Source organism: Artemia franciscana, chromosome 19 (assembly GCF_032884065.1).
Source record: "Artemia franciscana chromosome 19, ASM3288406v1, whole genome shotgun sequence".
NCBI lineage: Eukaryota > Metazoa > Arthropoda > Branchiopoda > Anostraca > Artemiidae > Artemia > Artemia franciscana.
Genome location: NC_088881.1, coordinates 14,884,979 through 14,903,574, shown reverse-complemented (window position 1 = coordinate 14,903,574; position 18,596 = coordinate 14,884,979). Strand labels below are relative to the sequence as shown.

Genomic DNA, 18,596 nt, shown 5'->3' with positions numbered 1-18,596 from the left:
TTTTCAATATGTCTTTAAATTTCAACAGTTTTGATAAGAAAACTTGCTAGGTCGAATTGAATCAGTGATCGTAGAATATTAGTAGAGAGCTTATTATAAAAAATTTTTTAGTTCTAGTGCTCTTTTAAGTCACAGAAATAGATTATGTCACAGTAAAGTTTCGGTTTTTGTCGTTTTGCTTAGCAAAAAACAAAACAGAAAACTATTTTGGCGCGGAAAGGGACAGATGCTGTCAAACGATAAACTATATTCAGTAAGAGAAAGAGTTATCCATAATCAAAATTTTAAACTCCTCTTTCAAGTGATCTAACACCCCCCCCCCGCCTCCAATACAACAATATAGATACTAGATTCTTTGCCTGATCTGTTAAGATATGGAGGAATTTCTTTGGGCTTAGCGTGCCGTTTGATATGTGAGAGAAATGACAGCTCACCTTTTATTGCGGAAGCGGTGTTTCTAGTTGGAAATACTAGATTTCAGATGCTGGAGCACAGGGGGAAAAGTTAACCACAAAGGTAAAAGAAGACCTTAAGGTCATCTGAAAAAAATTCTAATACTATTTTCAGGATAATCTAAATATCAGATCCTTATACGAAATTTTAGCTGTTGTAGCAATACTTCAAGAATAACAGCTCATTTAGATCTGTTTCTTGTGCACAATAAAACTGGAGTTTTCTATGAGTGGTGGAAGTTTCGTTACGCCCAAGTTCAACTTTTTTCCTGATAGTATAATGTTTAATACCTATTAAAACACGAGTTCTGCAATGAAAGATTAGTTGTCAACCTTCTTAGTTAATGTGTTATACACTTAGTCCTAATAAATTCTTCAAAAAAAAAAAAAAGATGTTAGGCAGGTGTGGATATAAAAACTCTTTGCGGGTGTATGTGCTGAGGGGGGGGGGTGCGTCCTCAGAGTTTCTTTACCCTTAAGGTTAACTTTTTCCGCTGTTCCCCGATATCTGTGGCTCAAAACGTACATCTATATAATATATTAGTATCTGTCTATTTTACAAGAAGAAAGCTAGATACCAAGGACACGTTTATGTACACATCGTTAAATAAAAGAGATGTGCTAGACATTTCTCAGCAAAAGAAAGCTGATATCAACCAAGAAATTAGACGGAGATTTATACAAGGTCGGATCAGATTTGTGTTTGATGCCTACGAAGCTCTTTTTTTTCAAGCTGTCTTTAAATTTCACCAGTTTTGATAAAAAAAAAAACTTACTAGGTTGAATTGTGCCAGTGATCGTAGAATATCAGTAGAGAGCTTATTATAACAAAAATTTATAGTTCTAGCCCTCTTTTAAGTAACAAAATATGTCAGATTGAATGTCTAATGTCAGATTGAATTGTTTAGAGAATATTTCTGTAGGGAGGGGAATTTTTCTGTGGAGGTGAGGCCAGATTATAAGACTTATAACGAACAGAAATTATTACGTATATGAAGAGGATTACTCCCTCCTCAACACCTTGTTCTTCGCGCTAAAGTTATCATTTTGTCCCAATTCTTTAAGAACGACTCCTGAAACACAAAGGTCGTGTAATTAGAATAATAAGAAGCTTTTTGAAAAGTACTGAAAAACTTTAGTGAAAAGAGCGAGGTTTTGAAAAGGGGGCAATCCTCTTCTTACACGTAATAATATCTGTTCATTTTAAGCTGTGATGCTGATCCTTACTTTCAGTTAAAAAACTTGTTTTTTTTTAAATTTAATTCATTGTTATAAGAGCTGGTCTTCTACAAATAGCAGTTTTTGATAATTAACTACTATTATCGAGTTTCGGTGAAACATAAAAGGAACGTTACAGTGACAGATACACCTTGGAAATTGTTGCCGTATGCAATATGGACGAAATACATAATTTATCGTTTATTTCAACACATATAAAGTGAAAAACAGAAAAATTTCAAGCTTAAAAACAAATAATTGTAAATATAGGACATTAGAAAACGACTTATTTAATACTATCACAAATACAGTCCAAAGGAATTCATTAGAATTCTAAGTGTTATGGCCCAAGCTTCTAAGTCAAAGTCAGATATGTCACCATTTAATTCGGTTGCGATAAATTTGCAAAAGGCACCAATGAATATCTGGAAAAAAGATCAGTGAGGTATTAACAAAAATCAGAAAAAGACAGAAATATTAATCATAGATTTTTCTAGAATTGCATTTAAAGGGGAAGAATTCAGCAAAGCTATTTGCTAAGGACCAAAGTTTGTTACCATAGCTGTAGCAAGATTATGTACGTAGCTGTACTGAGGATTATGGGTATCATTTTTGAAAAAGCGGAAATACCTAGCGATTTTAGAATAACTTCAATTAAACCATTCCATAAAAAAGGTGATAAGAATGAGTGTGGTATTTACAGAGGCATTAGGTTGGCTTTTTTAGGGAGCAAAGTATCTAGCATTGTGATATTTTTTAGACTAAGAGATGATGTAGATACAGTTTTAGAGAATAAAAGTGCAGTTTTAGGGAGGGGGAGGATGCGTTGACCACATTTTCCTTTTAGGTTAAAGTGAGAAGTGTCCGAGTGATCAGATCCCTTTAGGCCTCAATAGAATAAGTTTTGGGTTACCCTATCCTTGTATAGTATACCAGATAAATATATTAAGGTGATTAGTGCCATATACGGGAATGAAATTGCAGCGGTTAAGGTAAGAAATGAGGTTAGAAACTGATTTTGTATTGAGTGAGGAGTTAAGCTGTGTTGCGTTCCATCCCATTGATATGAATCCTTTTAATGAACTCTGTCCTAAGGAACCCCGCAAAGGCTGTGGGAGAACATGGAATCAAATGAAAAGGTAAAACTCCTAGACCTAAGCTATGCTGATGATTTGAGTGTCCTCGATGAAAATGTTGGCAAAATAAAGGTTTTATGAGGTTATTCGAGCTCGGGGTTCAAAAAGAGGTCTGAAAATTAATGTCAAGAAGACTAAGTCACTGAGACTGGGAATAAGTGAAGGTGAAGCGGTGATGGTGGGTAATGAGCAAGAGCATAGCTTCACTAATCTAGGTAGTATTATTAGTAAATATTGTGAATGCAGTTAAAATATTAAAAATAGAATAGGCAGCGCCTAGGGCGTTTTTCTACCACGTTTTTCTAAAGCTTGGAAGAATCAGAAGATAAATCTACAAATCAAGGCTAGAATATTGGAAAACGCAGTGGTTATAGCGGTCAAGTATGGGGTAAACTCACAAAAGTAAGTAAATAAGTACTCATACATCAGCAGTTAAAAGCTTGCACGCTATTAACAGAAAAATTCGATTTTATTCTGAAAGGGTACTCACTTCAAAACTTTCTCTTGGTACTCCTCTTCCGTGATGCTTTCTTGCCAAAACTATTAGTATACTATCGAGGTTCTCTCGGTCATCCAAGTTCTTTAAAACCTCGTTCAATCCAGTGGCAACCCTGGCGATTACTTTCTCTGTAAATTTATGCATTTTCTCAAGACACTTCCTTTCTTCTGGATACTGGTCAAAAAACCTACAAGGAAGTTGAAAATCAGGGAATGAGACATTACTTTAATCGTTTTTAGGCTTCTGTTTTTACTTTAGCAAACGAAGTTTCAGGTACTAATCTTAGTACTGACCTAGTTGTAAATGTCACTCCTAATCTTTGTGGAAACTCCTAAAAATTCCCTGTGGAGGTATTGTCACTAAGATTTCCGTAAGAGCATTCAGGTTTGGCACTTTTTCTATGCTGCATTTTTTTTTTGCTTTTTCTACTTACGATTAAGTTTTGCAAATACTGGCACAGGTGTTCACTGCTATGTTGGGGCCAAACTTAAATCGAACTGTCCCATACAAACCGCATGGAAAATCGAGTGAAACACTCCTAGTTTACACTACGGTAGATATCTACCATAGTGTAATTCAACGTTTCTCTTAACGTTTCTTAAGTTTCTTACGTTTCTTAAACGTACGGTATCTCTTATTCAACATTTTGCGATGGTACCTTCAAATCTTTCAGAAGATTCTTTAGTTACAAAACTAATTACAAAACAATGTTTTTCTAATGGAAGTAAAAAGCAAAGTTGAAACTTAAAACAAACATTAATTATTGCTTTGTAGTTTCTGCAGCATATATCTGCAAAATTGGCGCTTTATAAAAACACAAAACCGACGCAAATAGTAGAGTGTTTTCTTAACAGCAAAAAAAAATCCTCAAGGAGCCTGCACAAAATAAAAAACTAATCTACAAGGCTTTCAATAGTCTTTGACTAGCCATAATAGGAAAAATTTTAGTGTACAATTCATATTTTCTAAAAAACTCAAGCAAACTCGCTTTCCAGTAAGGTACTAGTTTTTCTGAACCCTGTAAATATACGGAAATACCACGAATCAGTTTAATTCAGCTGGTTTTGCGGTTTTGCACACCATAAACCTCCAATTCGTTATTTATTTATGTCTACAAAGGGAAGGCAACACATAATAAATAAAATAACGATGGTAAGGTTATTCAGCCCGAAAATGCCAACTAAAACAAAGAACCCAGAAAGTTATCTATTAATCCTAATGGATTAGAATGTTACATCGCTTATGCAGTTATATATAATTTCCTTGAGGGGTACCACTCCTCAATGTTACCCTGAATCACTGTATGCAGTCATGCTTCTAGTTACAAAAACTCCTGAAAGGTCAACCCAAACCCCGTTATGAGGTTTCAAAGGCAGGGCTTCTCTTCCGAGGATAGAGACAGATGAAGGAGCTTGGGACAGAGTGAGAGTCCTCTACACCCAGATTATCCTAGTGAGGATATTTGCCAGAGACAGTCTTAGGTGCTCGTTTGACTGACTGCGCATAAAAAAGCTAAACGAGAAAATGGTTTATTCTCACTTTCTAGTACTATCAAACAGTTCGTGGTAACAATCTATAAGTAAGGAGTGACTCGTCTCAATAGTAACTGAAAGTCTCAAAAACAGAATTTTGATATCAATAAATATATCAAAAGCATTGGCTAGTTATGCTGATTTCAAATATGTAAGATCCATTAAGCTTAGTGTCACTCATAAAAGGCCACGAGCTTGAGAAAATTTGCCTAATTTTTGAAAAAGGGGGAACCCCCTTAAAAGTCAAAGAATGAAAATCACACCGTCAGCTTCAGTGCATCAGAGAATCCTGATGTAGAGAGTAGAGATTTCAAGCTCCTATCTGCAGAAATGTTATTTTTTTTTATTAGAAGAAAGATTACGGATGTGTGTTTACTTGTCTTGTTATTTTTTGATTGTTTTTTTTCCCAAGGGTGATCGTATCGAACCAATGGTCCTATACCATCAGGAGAGGGCTCGTTTGAACGGAAATTAAAAGCTTTAGTGTTTTTTGAGTGATCTAAAAGATCAGAGTGCAACTAGCCTCCTCCCACGCCGTTTTTACCCCGAAATCGTCCAATCAAATTTTTGAGATAGCTGTGCTGTTCAACATAGTTGAAAATCTCCAAAACTATATATTTGGAGATAAAATGACCCCCATCCCCTGGGAATAGGTCTTTAAGTTATATACAATTTTCCCATTCCATACGTATAGCATTTATAGCATTTGTTATTGGGAAGTGTACAAACATATTAGCGGGGATTTTGGGCTTCGGGTGTGTTTCATGGGAGCTTTAAGAAAAATTAAGCGTTCAAATAGCCTTGATGGTGACGGCCTTTCTTACCGATTTTTTGCTTATGATTGTCCTGCCCTACTTAACCGTCAACAAATATTTTTCCAGTCTTGTTTAGCACAGTCGCTTGTTCCTGATAGTTTCCTTTGTGGCCGTTTAACGTCTATTCAAAAGCGAGAAAAGGACCCCACTTCACGTGTAAATTATCGTCCTATTACAGTATCGTGTTTTTTAAGTAAGTTGTTTGAACATTTATTACTACCAGAAATTGAGTTGAATTGTGATTTTAAGCCTTTTCCGTTTGGTTTTCGGAAAAGTCTCGGTTGCTCCCATGCACATCATGTTTTAAACCGACTCATGAGAGATGCCGTAAAAACTAAAATGTTTTTATACTGTCTTACTGTTGACATTTCTGTCGAAACGGGCTTTCGACAATATTGTGCACTCTCAGGCTTTATTTTCCCTTGCGTCTTCAGGTGTTAATCCTTCTGTACTATGTTTATTGTCTTCTTGATATTCAAAGTCAAAAATTAAAGTTACCTGGAATGGCCAAATATGTGACCCGGTAAAAATTAATAAGGGAGCTTGGCAAGGTGCCGTGTTGTCTCCTAGTATATTTAAATGTGTGCTTGCATCGTACCTGCGTCCCCTTATAGGTTCTGTTTTTACGGTAATATTGGTTTGTCTTCTGTTGCATATGCAGACGACGTTCTTCTTGTTGTCCGGACTCGCCGTGGATTGCTTTCCAATTTTATTATTTTAACCAATGAACTATCTAAGATTGGGCTGTCAGTTAATGGGTCTAAATCCGAGTTTATTTGTTTTAATAGCCCTTATGCGGTCGCTCCATTAGTTGCTGGGAATGCAGTTCTGCCATGATCTTCTTTAGTTAGTTGGCTTGGTCTGTGTTTCGGCCCAACAGTTTTCACTACCTGTTCATCCCTATTGAATCAAGCCGTGAAAAACCTACGCGTCGCTTACGGAAAAATATCCCCAAACAAAAGCCGTTACAACTGCAATGGTTTGTGCTTGATTTATAACGCTTATTGCGTCCCTGTGCTTTGGTTTTTATCAGGCATGGCTCATCTGTTTCGTAAGAAAGATCGCTGTACTCTACGTACGGCTTATTTCAGATATTGCAAATTCCTCCTCCGGCTTCCTAGATGGCACCGAAACAGAAAAATAATTGCTCGATTTGGTTTAATAGATGTGCGTTCTCGGATTCGGTCTTCCCGTGACGATTTAAGTATAATGACTATCAACTTTATTCACGTTTACGACCCTCTGCAGCCTTTTTTCCATATTGATACTGGTTAATTAGTCCGTGTTGTCTTTTGTTAGTTTGTATTTTTTTTCTCGGTGTTTATGGCTTTTGTTTTTGTTTATTTATAATACTCTGTACTTTGTGTTTTTTATACTTTTACGGGTAATAAAGTTCATTCATTCATAGTCTTGTTGCTAAATAATAAATTTTGGGGTCTTCAATTAGGATGATGCCACAGAGAATAGAGACAATTGAAAGTGTAAACTTTGCAAGGCTTATATACTACTTTCACTCAGATTCACTGAGAACAAAGTACAGCTTCGATGAAAGAAAAATAATAATATAATTGTTTTCTAAGTATTATCTGCTTTTTAAAGCCTACCCCTTAGAAAATTAGCAGGGATCATCCCAAAGTTGTCCGAAAAGATTTGGAAGAATGTAAGAAGGAACCAAACCTTATAATCTGCATCACCTGCTTCTTTTACAGAGCTTGGAAGACCACAACTTATGAATAAGAAATTTAGTACCGTTTTCACAAGAAAACAGGCAGACGAAGACGCTCGGTTACTCCTCCCTATACAACAAAAGAATTTGATGATTCAGATTTGATGACCCAACAGGTTTGTCAGACGCTTCAAAGTTTTGCTTCGGGAAAGATACTGGGCATCGATGGATTTTCAAACACGATGATACGCAAACTGGAATCAGTGTTCATGTATCTGTTAAACCGTTGTCTTCTACCTTGAAGAAACACTGTCATTAGGCCGTTGTATAAGAATGGCTCATGGTTCCACTTTAAAAATTACGGACAAATTTTAAATGCATATTTTTTTTCTATATCATGGAGACAGTTCTGGTGTGCAGAAGAATCGAAACACGTTTTGAGGGGGATAACTTGCAGCACTCAGTTCAGAACGAATTTTGCGAACGGAGTCTTTGCAATATTCAACTTCTGGAAGTGATAAGTTATTTTCAATCAACGACAGATAAAGGTGCTCTTTTTGACTACATTTGCATTGGGTTTTCCAAACCGTTTGATAAAATTTCCACCCGTCTCTGTTTAAGAAGTAGCAACTATGCAGACTTGGCCATTGAACTGAAGCATGGATTATAGAATACCTTTCACACAGAATCTAAAAGTTGCGGTAGAAGGTGCTTTGTCATCACATATGTCTGTGAAAAATGGAGCTCCATAAGGCAGTTGCCTTGAGCCAATTGTTTGTGGTGTGTTGTTAATAACTCGACAATAAAAGATGTTTACAAATGATGTGAAGGTATAATAGAATAGAATAGGTTTTATTTGCACAATCTGTCGTAGTCACAAAACTAAATGGCGCTTGTGCTTACAAAAAAACGATTAAATCAAACGACAAAAAAATCAGAAGACAAATAGGATAAAATCAACAATTGTTATACTTTGATACAAAGAAAGGGATGAATGAGTTGGAAAAACGATTTGTGCGGGAAGGAGGTGCTGCTAATCTGTCAATCTTCTTCAATCTAGTACTTCGATGTTTCACTACAACTGGTGGTAATATTGATCTGTATTTATCACTTCTGAGAAGATATTGGCCAAATTCAAGGATCAAACTCAGACGACGCTCTTGAAGAGAGGGAATTAGTAAATTGGATAATGCTAACTTATATTCGGTAAAAGCATCGCACAATATTACTTTGTCTGCTTTTTTTTGTATTGACTCAAGTTGGTCACTTAGGTAAATAGTGTTATTGATTTGTGGGCCCCATACGGGACATGTATACTCTAAAATTGGTCGAATGTAAGTGAGATAGGCTATCCTTAGTTGTGTCACTGAGAAACCAAATCGACGCATTAGTATAAGTGTCAGCATCGCACTATTTGCCTTTTTGATAATTGTATCGACATGAAGGCTGAAAGAGCACTCGATGCTAAACTTGACACCAAGCACTACTGCCGAAGATTCACTAGGATAAGGAGGAAGAGGGCACACAAAGTCTCTCTTCAGGGAATTAAAGCGAATGATTTTAGTCTTTCCTTTGTTGATTTGGAGGCTGTTCGCAGCACATTCATCTTTAAAATTGTAGATTATTTCGTTACAGAATTGGGGGACAGCCTCAGACTTCTTAACAATGTACTTCAGTAGGACTGACAAGTCGTCTACATACTTAAATCTTTCTTCATAGCTGGAAATGATTAAATTTATCACTGCCAAAAAGAGTAGACTAGCGAGCTTAGTACCTTGTGGGGCTCCGCATGTAAGCTCGACCCATTCGGAGTCGGTATCTCCTGGGAAAAGACTGTAAACGCACTGATAGCGGGCTTATAAAAGATTGATCACTAAAAGGAGAATATGTTTTTGCGCACCCATGGTGCGTAGATTTATGATAGCAACGGAATGGCGAATAAGATCAAAAGCCTTTCGGTAGTCTACGAGGAGAAGGTCGACTATAGCACTTCCTCGGTCGAGCCACTCGGCAATGAGATGGTACATCCGTACTAAATAAACAGTTGTGGTGCTGCCTCTAAAGCATCCATACTGATACGGGTCTAGATGTGCGGAGACCTGTGACATAAGTTTGCCGTAAATAAACGTTTCTGCAACTTTAGAAAGGTTCGGAGTTATTGATATAGGCCGGAGTTGATCACAAGATTTTGGACACCTTACTTTTGGAATAACGCGGACATATGCTCTTTTCCAAGCACTAGGGAATACTTGCTGAAGGAAATATTGGTTGATTATAGAAGAGTGTGGCTTAGCAAGAAAAATGGCGAATTAGTGTAACAGCTTTACTGGAAGCTCATCTGGGTAGGACGCACAGTTCGTTTTCAGTCTTAGGAGTTCCTTATAAACAGTGAATTCAGGGACTTCACATACTTCCTCAATCTCTGCACCAGCAATGATAGTATTAATTTCTGATTTGATGATTGATGGAAATGTGGCACAAATGTCAGCAAAAAGGGAATTGACTTAATTAGCTGCGGTTAAGGTACCGTCCTGTTTGAGCAGCCTTAGATCTCTGAGTGTTGTCTTACCGGTAAGTCTTTTTACTGAGGAATGCCATTTGTGGGGGTCTATTGTGAGTAAGGGAGTAATTTACCCCCACATACTGCCTCTTGGCGCGCTTGTTCAGTTTAACAATATGATTACGCAACTTGGCTAAAGCTGCGGTATCACCAGCGATACAAAGGCGACAACGGGTTTTTATTAAATTCTTTAGATCATCGATTATCCACGGTTTATCAGTGTCACTCACAGTAATGACTTTTACGGGAAAACAAGTCTGAAATTGAAATTGAAAATGAAATCTGAAATATCCTGTTCAGAGCAAATGTCCTCAAACTGATAATTACCAATCCAGCGACCAAATGTAGATATCGAGTCCTCAGTAAGTGGTCGCACCGTATATTTGACTCGTTTTGGCTTCGGAATTGCCGAACTGGCTTCCCAGAAGATGATAAAGTGATCAGAATTCAGAAGGGGTCCTAGGGATCTCGGTGCGTAATAAAAGTCTGTCAAGTATGTAAAAATCAAGTCAAGTGTGCTGCCACTTTGATGGGTAGGTATTGTAACGGCTTGTCGCGAATCTAAAATATTTGAAACCCATTGCCTATTAGTTTGATTGAAGTCTCCGGCAATAACAAATTCAGGAGAGACATGCTTGCGGCGCATTTTGTCTACGAAAAACTGAATGTGTTCAATCAAATCTTTCCTGTTTTTAGCGCTTTCAGGATAATAGACCGAAGCAACAATTAAACATGAAATTTTTTTTGATAAACGTACAGGTTTGCATTCGGTCCATAATATTTAGTGGTCGGAGTCAATAGGCTCACTTAACAGCCTTGAGGGTAGGTCATTACGAACATAAAGTCCAACGCCTCCTCTTCGACGATTCAAGCCACGATCGTGACGCGTATTAAAGTAGCTTGCGTAACCTTTGATGCGTGCTGATTTGTCAGAAGTGTCCCAACATTCGCTTATTGTTATTATTGAGGCGTTGTTCTGCCGGGCAATAACTTCAAGTGCATCAGTTTTGTTGTTAAAAGATCTAGCGTTACACACAAGTATATTTGGCAACTTACGTTTAGCTAAAGGACTTTCGGGCTTAAGAACGGGCGGGCTATCCTGGATGGGGCACACGGGGGTTTCGTCAAATCTCTTCAGACTCGGTATTTTAGGTGTTCTGGATATCTTGATTTTCACCAGGTTTCGCTCAAACACTTGTTTTGGCGATGGGCAATAGTCACGGCTCGTCACTAGTACCGAAATAGCACACCCCGTACGCCTTCTCCTTTCATTTTTCCCTGCCCGGCATCCACGTTTCTTTCTTGTCGGATTGTTTCCATTGGTGGACCATGCACCACCTGTGACTTCTCGCAGTAAGTGCAATGCAGTTAGTGTAGTCAAGATAGATGGCGCCAAAAAGGTAGAATGGAAACGCAACTTTATTAAGTTAGTTTTTGGCATAGCGACAGCTTCAACAGGAGTGATTCTGGTACTCAAAAATAGAGTGAAAAAAACTGCATAAGTCAATATCATTCTCAACATGAAGAACCAACTTCCGCGCACAAATATAAAGCTAAACTATGGTAAGAAGTTTTGCTAGCCGGACGGCGCTAGTGACATCTACCCAAAGGCATAAAAGATCAAAGGCAAAGGTATAAAGATCAGTAATGAATAACCACTAGGTTTCTTTAACTTCAAGATGGCTTGGATGCTCTGTGTTGGTGTTTCACGTCCAACCCCATGTTTATTAATGCGATTAACTTCAGGACTGTATACTATCTGCGTAGAAAACGTCAAAATTGTTATTACTTCGTTGATGATAAACTATTTTGAAGCACAAAGCAGTTTCGAGGCCTTGAGATTGTCTTTGGTTTGAGTCTCAAGTTTTATAAACATGTATTAGCCCTCAACCATTAGGCTCAGCCCTCCTTAACTGATTTCACTTTGTATGTAGTCCAATGCTTGAGCATTGCTCTTCATAATGGTTTTCCTTAAATAAGTGAGACAGAACAAAAGTCAAGAAAGTGTAGCCTAGAGCTACCAAAGTCAAAGCTTACATAAGACATCCGACATACCAGAAGAGAATGCAGATACTACGCTTTCCCAAAATTCAGTTTTAATATGACAAAGATGACCTAGTGAATAAATTTCGAATTGTTTAAGATCGGTTCTAGGCTTTTACCCCCCCCCCAAAAAAAAAAAATCCCCCAGAAAATACCCCCCCCCCGGAAAATGTCCAATGCTTGAACACTGCTATTCATAATAGTTTTTCTTAAATTAGAGCGATAGAGAGAAAGTGTAGCCTAGAGCAACATATAGCTTACTTGAGATATTCAACATACTAAAAGAGAAAGCTGATACTACGGTTGCTGAGTTTCGACGTGACAAAGATCACCGAATGAACAAATTTCGCCTTTTAAGATCGGCTCTAGGCGTTAAACCCCCTGAAAATATCCTCCCCCAAGGACAGTACCCCCGAATGCGGAAAACGCCCCCTAAAAATGCCCGCGGAAAATATATCCCGTGGGAAATGCCCCCCGCGTGGAAAATACCCCCTCGCAGATAATACTCCTCGAAGAATATCCCCTGCTGTAAATACCCCCCTGCCTAAAAATTACCCCGCCCCCCGTGTAAAATACATCCGGAAAATACGCCCCCGCTAGAAAATACCCCCTCAGAAAACACCCCCCCCCTCCCGCGGAAAATACGGTTTTTAAAATTTGAGAATCTTACTTGACTTGTTTTTTTTTTTAGTATAGTTGAGAGGTGCTAATGAAAGTGAAAATGAGTAATGTAAACACCATAAGTATCTTAGAAAGTTAGAAAAAAATACAATTCAATTTTTGCTGAAAAGACTTCCATGTGAAGCTATGCAATTTTTGGCAGCAGCGGGAGCGAAATTAAAAAAAAAAGAATAATAAAAATAAACAGGAATAAATAAATGTAGGTGAAAAATCATTAAAATTAAGCTAAAAACTTATGGGACCAAAAAGTTTTAAGAAAGTTTAGCTTTCTTTTGAAAGAAGAACTGGCTTTGGGAACCAACAAACTATTATTGTTTATGCTTTTACGGACGACAGCGTTGTCAGATTCTACGAGTTTGTTTTTCTTATCTTCCAAGTTTAAAACTACCACAAATCACCATTAATAAATAAATAAATAGAACCCGAAACAAACAAAATTACAATAGATAACCTAGTCAAACTCAAAATGAGCAAAAATTAACTGGAATAGGGCTGATAACCCCAATGCCTTCTCAAGAACATAATATAATTTGCACTAAAAAAAAAACGAAAAAATAACAAATAACCGTGGATTGTCAGTTTAACATACATATACTAATATTTAGTCCTTAAATTATAAATATTTATTTATTTACTAAAGTCAAAAAGTGAAAACATTTAAAATGTTTTTTTCAGTAAAGTGCAAATTGCGTTCTGGTCTAAAGAAGGCATGGGGGTTGTCAGCCCTCCTCATGTTAATTTTCACTCGTTTTGACTTTCACTCAATAAATGCTAGAAAAATTTTTGTGCAATAAGAAAGGAAGTGTCACCTTGCAGCCCCCATGTGCTGCAATGAAAAATGCAGATAAAAAATGTGGGTAAAAATGTATCCACCTTGTCAACGAAAAAAAAGGCCATAAAATTTTTATCCAGCTGTATATGTAAGACATGAACTGCATTTCCATCGGCAACAGCTGTAACTATCAAGGTTCAGTCTTTTAGAAGTAGATTAGCCTATATAGAGTTCCATGTAAGAACTTCTGTTAGTTGTTCTTATTAATTGTTGCTGTCAATATGTGTTTTATGTGTTTTCTTGAATTGATCGTTTTTTGTGCGACAAGCTTTGTGAAACCTGCTGCTTTTGGTATGAATAAATAAATAAACAAAATAAGAAGCAAACTTACCAGTCAAAAAATCTTATAAATGCTCTATCCCTTTTTCCAAATAAATTCCATACATATTTCACTGATTCTTTTTGAAAACGGGATAAGTTCATAAGGTGTGTAGGTACCACTAATCTAGGGCTAGTGAACAGTTCATCAGAGTTTATAATGCTTGCAACAGTTGAGTTTGTACATGAAACTTTTCTAACTATATTAATAGCTCTGGATGTTTCCATTTCTAGGAAAGAACTAGCTAGAATTATCTTTTATACTGCTTTATATTTAGAGATTTGATGAAAAACTAGAAATTTTTGTGCAATTTTATCAACCAATCTGGGATAGCAACGAAAGATATAATCTTAGATGTTGTTTTTTGCAACTTATACTGTAATTTGTATGGATTCTTGTGACATTTCCACGGTGACAGGTAATCTTGTGGCATTTCTAGGAAGTAATTTCACAATAAAAATTACCACTCCCACGGGGAATTAATTGATTGCTTGTGTGTGGCAATAAATCAGTGATGACGTATCAAAGGGGCTGAATTAGAATGGTTTTCATTGGCTGTCAGTGACGAAAATCAATTGCAATCTACTGCAATAAGCTAAATTAAAAGTGGGGTTATAACTTTAAACGGTTTCGTGTTTTTCTTTTAACTTTTCACTGGGTATTGATGACCTCAGTAGAGTAAGAAAAACAAGGTAAATAGGATAAAAGGGGCGTTACATAAAAAAGTTTAGTAGACTGAGTATTAAGTTATTCAGCATTAGCAAACGTTAATCGTGGAAGAGTGGCTTGTATTTCTTAGGAATATCTTCGGGTTAGAAAAAATCCGTTGCTCAAGAATCATTTTACTAAGTTTTGCAAGAGGGCGAGAGAAAGGGTGGACGTCCAGATTAGATGAGGTGAGGAAATAAATGACTCAAGAATGTTGGGGATTACTTACGACATGACCGAAGTCTCGAACAGATTTTTAAAAATATTTTTGTCAATGTCTTTGTCTCAGACGGCCCAGTGCCCTAGAAACTCTATAGTAGTGTTTTTATGAGCACAAAATCGTTCCAGGCGGAAAAAAATTATACCTAAAAAAATTTACTTCTTGCTTATGTAATTTTTTTAAAAAACGCGTGGAACGTTGCCTCCAAAGGTATTTATGGATTTTTGTATTTTGGCGAGGGCTTTTGTGTGTGTGTGGGGGGGGTAATAAATTGGGGGAAAAGGACACAATTTCGATTGCACGCCAAAAATTGGCCAATTATATGTAAACTAAAAGTAAAAATAGGAAGAGCCGTAAGAATCCCAAGAATTTAGGGTATGGGGGTCGAAGGTACCCTGTGTGTGCACCTGCACCCTCCAAATTGAGCTGGACTCATCTTAAAATGTGATCCTTGTTATGTTATTCCTTGAGGGTCTGGTTTTTTTTTATATGGTTATAAGCATAATCTCAGTTCCTAGGAGTTTTTTTTAAGAACCTATATATAAGGTAGGAAGTCGAGTTCCTATATTTTTCTATTTACAGAAAAAGCTATCATTTGACATTACGGGCAAGCTTGGTGTTGGGGCAAAAAACAACAAATTTTTTGTGGGGAATATATCTCTCCCTCCAGCGGCCGTTTTTCTAGGGTGCGGCTTCTCAAATTTATCAGTGAACTAAGCGAAAGCAATAAAAAGTCAATTAGCTTACATCTCTCTTATAATAAACACTAATTGGAGGCCATTAGACATATATTTATTCATTTTACTGTTTTTTTTTATTGAATTTACGTTTTGCTGATTTGTTTGCATTCGGATATAGTTTCAATGGAAATCTATTAATAAACAAATAAAAGGCTATATTACTCCTATATATCAGTTTGACACATCTGGGGGTTTTGTGACTTTTAGGGTGAGTCCCTCCACATTAGACAAATCGTCATCATTTCTTAACCGTTAAATATTCACTTGATATTTTTAGTTCCAGTTACTACAACTTTAAAATGGTTTGAAACACTATCAAAATGTTCCACCCATCCTTCCTTAGTACTCTCTTTATTCTGATTTCGGCCTTATGAGAGCAGTCTGAACCTACTACTTCTCTCATTTTCTTAACCTGCCACACGATATATGTCAAATATCATTTTTAAATTGAATCAAACAGTTCGTGGTAACGAACTATAGTAAGGAGCGACCCGGCTCAATAGTAACCAAAACTCTAAAAAATGGAATTTTGATACCAATACCTACATCAAAAGAATCGCATTTTAATGCTGATTATAAATATATAAGTTTCATCAAGTTTAGTCTTACCCATCAAAAGTTACGAGGCTGAGAAAATTTGCGTTATTTTAGAAAATAGGGGAAAACGCCCCCTAGAAGTCATAGAATCTTAACGAAAATAACACCATCAGATTCAGCGTATCAGAGAACCCTACTGTAGAAGTTTCAAGCTCCTATCCACAAAAATGTGGAATTTTGTATTTTTTGCCAGAAGGCAGATCACGGATGCGTGTTTATTTGTTTTTTTGTTGTTTTTTTTCCCCAGGGGTGATCGTATCGACCCAGTTGTCCTAGAATGTTGCAAGAGGGCTCATTCTAACGGAAATGAAAAGTTCTAGTGCCCTTTTTAAGTGACCAAAAAAATTGGAGGGCAGCTAGGCCCCCTCCCACGCTAATTATTTTACCAAAGTCAACGGATCAAAATTCTGAGATAGCCATTTTATTCAGCGTAGTCGAAAAACCTTATAACTATGTCTTTGAGGACGACTTACTCCCCCACAGTCTCCATGGGAGGGGCAACAAGTTACAAACTTTGACCAATGCTTACATATAGTAATGGTTATTGGGAAGTATACAGGCGTTTTCAGGAGGATTTTTTGGTTGGGGGAGGGGTTGAGAAGAGGGGGATATTCTGGGGGAACTTTCCATCGATAATTTGTCATGGGGGAAGAAAATCTCCATGAAGGGAGCGCAGGATTTACTAGCATTATTTAAAAACACAATGAAAAAATAAATATGAAAAAATCTTTCAGCTGGAAGTAAGGAACAGCATTAAAACTTAAAACAAACAGAAATTATTACCCATTTGAGGGGCTCACCTCCTCCTAATACCTCGCTCTTTACGTTAAAGTATTTTTAGTAATTTCAACTATTTATTCTACGGCTTTTGTGATTCTGGGGTCATTCTTAATGAATTGGGACAAAATTTAAGCTTTAGTGCAAAGAGCGAGGATCTGACAAAGGGGCGAACCCCCTCATATATGTAATAAAAATATGAGAATACAAAAGTTCTTTACGTAAGCTAATTTATAAGTTACGTAAATCTTTTACTAATAAAAATATTCGTAAAAATTAAAAGCTCTAGTTGCCTTTTTAATTAACCAAAAAATCGGAGGGCAACTAGGCCTCCTATCAAAATTATGAGAAAGCCATTTAGCCAAAAAAAAAAAATGCAAATTTCGTTTTAATTATTCCTCTGCGGAGAGCCAAAATCAAAACATGCATTGATTCAAAAACGTTCAGAAATTAAATAAAAAAAACAAGTTTTTTTAACTGAAAGTAAGGAGCGACATTAAAACTTCAAACAAACAGAAATTACTTCGTATATGAAAGAGGCTGCTTCCTCATCAACGCCCCGCTCTTTACGCTAAAGTTTTTTACTGTTTTAAAAAGAAGAATTGAGAGACAGAGTCAAACTTTAGCGTAAAGAGCGGGGCGTTGATGAGGAAGCAGCCTCTTTCATATACGAAGTAATTTCTGTTCGTTTTAAGTTTTAATGTCGCTCCTTACTTTCAGTTAAAAAAACTTGTTTTTTTTAATTTATACAAATAAGATCAATGCTCCTCCGAGTAGTTCTTCACATAGTTTTATTCGATGTTCTCTCATAAACCTTCTAATGTCTGTCCTGTAACATTCTGTGCGGACACAATGGATGATGAGGTGTGCTAAGGTCTCTATCTGTCCACAATAAATACAATTCGGATCCTCTCCATAGAAACGAGAAAAATATGATCTTGTAGCTGCATGTTGTGACCCAAGTCGAAATGCAATTTTTCCTTCTTCTCTTGATAAACTTTCATATAACTTATTTTCAAATTTCCTTCTGGTCTTCTTTGTAATCAAAAGATTTCCAGAGAGATTTCTATTTTCTTCAAAGTTAAACTGTTTTATCTGCTGTATTATGTCTTCTATCCGGAATACTATTGTTGGTGTCATTGTTTGCATTATTTGCATGTCTGCACTGGCGGCCATTTTAGCTGCTAAATCAGCTTGTTCATTACCCTCGATTTTCCTGTGACCAGGTATCCATTGAAGCGATAGCTTTATTCCTTTAGAAAGCAGTTGCTGTATGGCTTCAAAGCATGAAATCACTTCTCTTGATTGATTCGCTCCATACACTGAATTCTTTTAAACAAGAAACAGCACTTTTAGAGTCTGTACATATTCTAACTTGATCCCTGCGTTGTAATTTTTTATATAGATATGATACTGCTTGTCGTATAGCAAACACTTCAGGTTATTAACTGAAGAACAATAGGTTGAATATTAACTGAAGGTTCATTAACTGAAGAACAATCGTTTAAAAGTATAAATTTAGTTCGTGAGTTTTTGAAATTGATTGATAGAAAAAGGACGTTGTAAACTTTTCGCATCGAATTGTAAAAATCCAATTGTGGAAGTGCATGGACCCTAAGGTGTTAAAACACAGAGGAGGTCTTTCGGCGATTCACTTCACTTCACAGATAAGATCAATTGTATCTCCCCTGTTAAATGTAATTTGTATACTTTGCTGGTCTTAATTATTTGCCACTGGACATATGTTGGGGTTTACTCCGTTGACTTCAACTAATCAAACGCTTCATCTGTATTCAATTCC

At 36.7% G+C, this 18,596-nt stretch overlaps 2 protein-coding genes across 5 annotated transcripts in view; one reads left to right on the top strand and one right to left on the bottom strand.

The window, feature by feature from the left end:
* LOC136039321 (golgin subfamily B member 1-like) overlaps positions 1–18,596 on the top strand; it is a 283,865-nt gene that overhangs the window by 127,004 nt on the left and 138,265 nt on the right. The window lies entirely within an intron of this gene.
* LOC136039320 (uncharacterized) lies at positions 1,859–14,024 on the bottom strand. Its single transcript, XM_065722939.1, has 3 exons — positions 13,766–14,024; positions 3,297–3,492; positions 1,859–2,095 (listed from the first exon to the last, which is right to left on the bottom strand). Exons 1-3 carry the CDS (start codon positions 13,978–13,980, stop codon positions 1,970–1,972), a joined length of 537 nt encoding a protein of 178 aa, XP_065579011.1. The 5' UTR covers positions 13,981–14,024; the 3' UTR covers positions 1,859–1,969.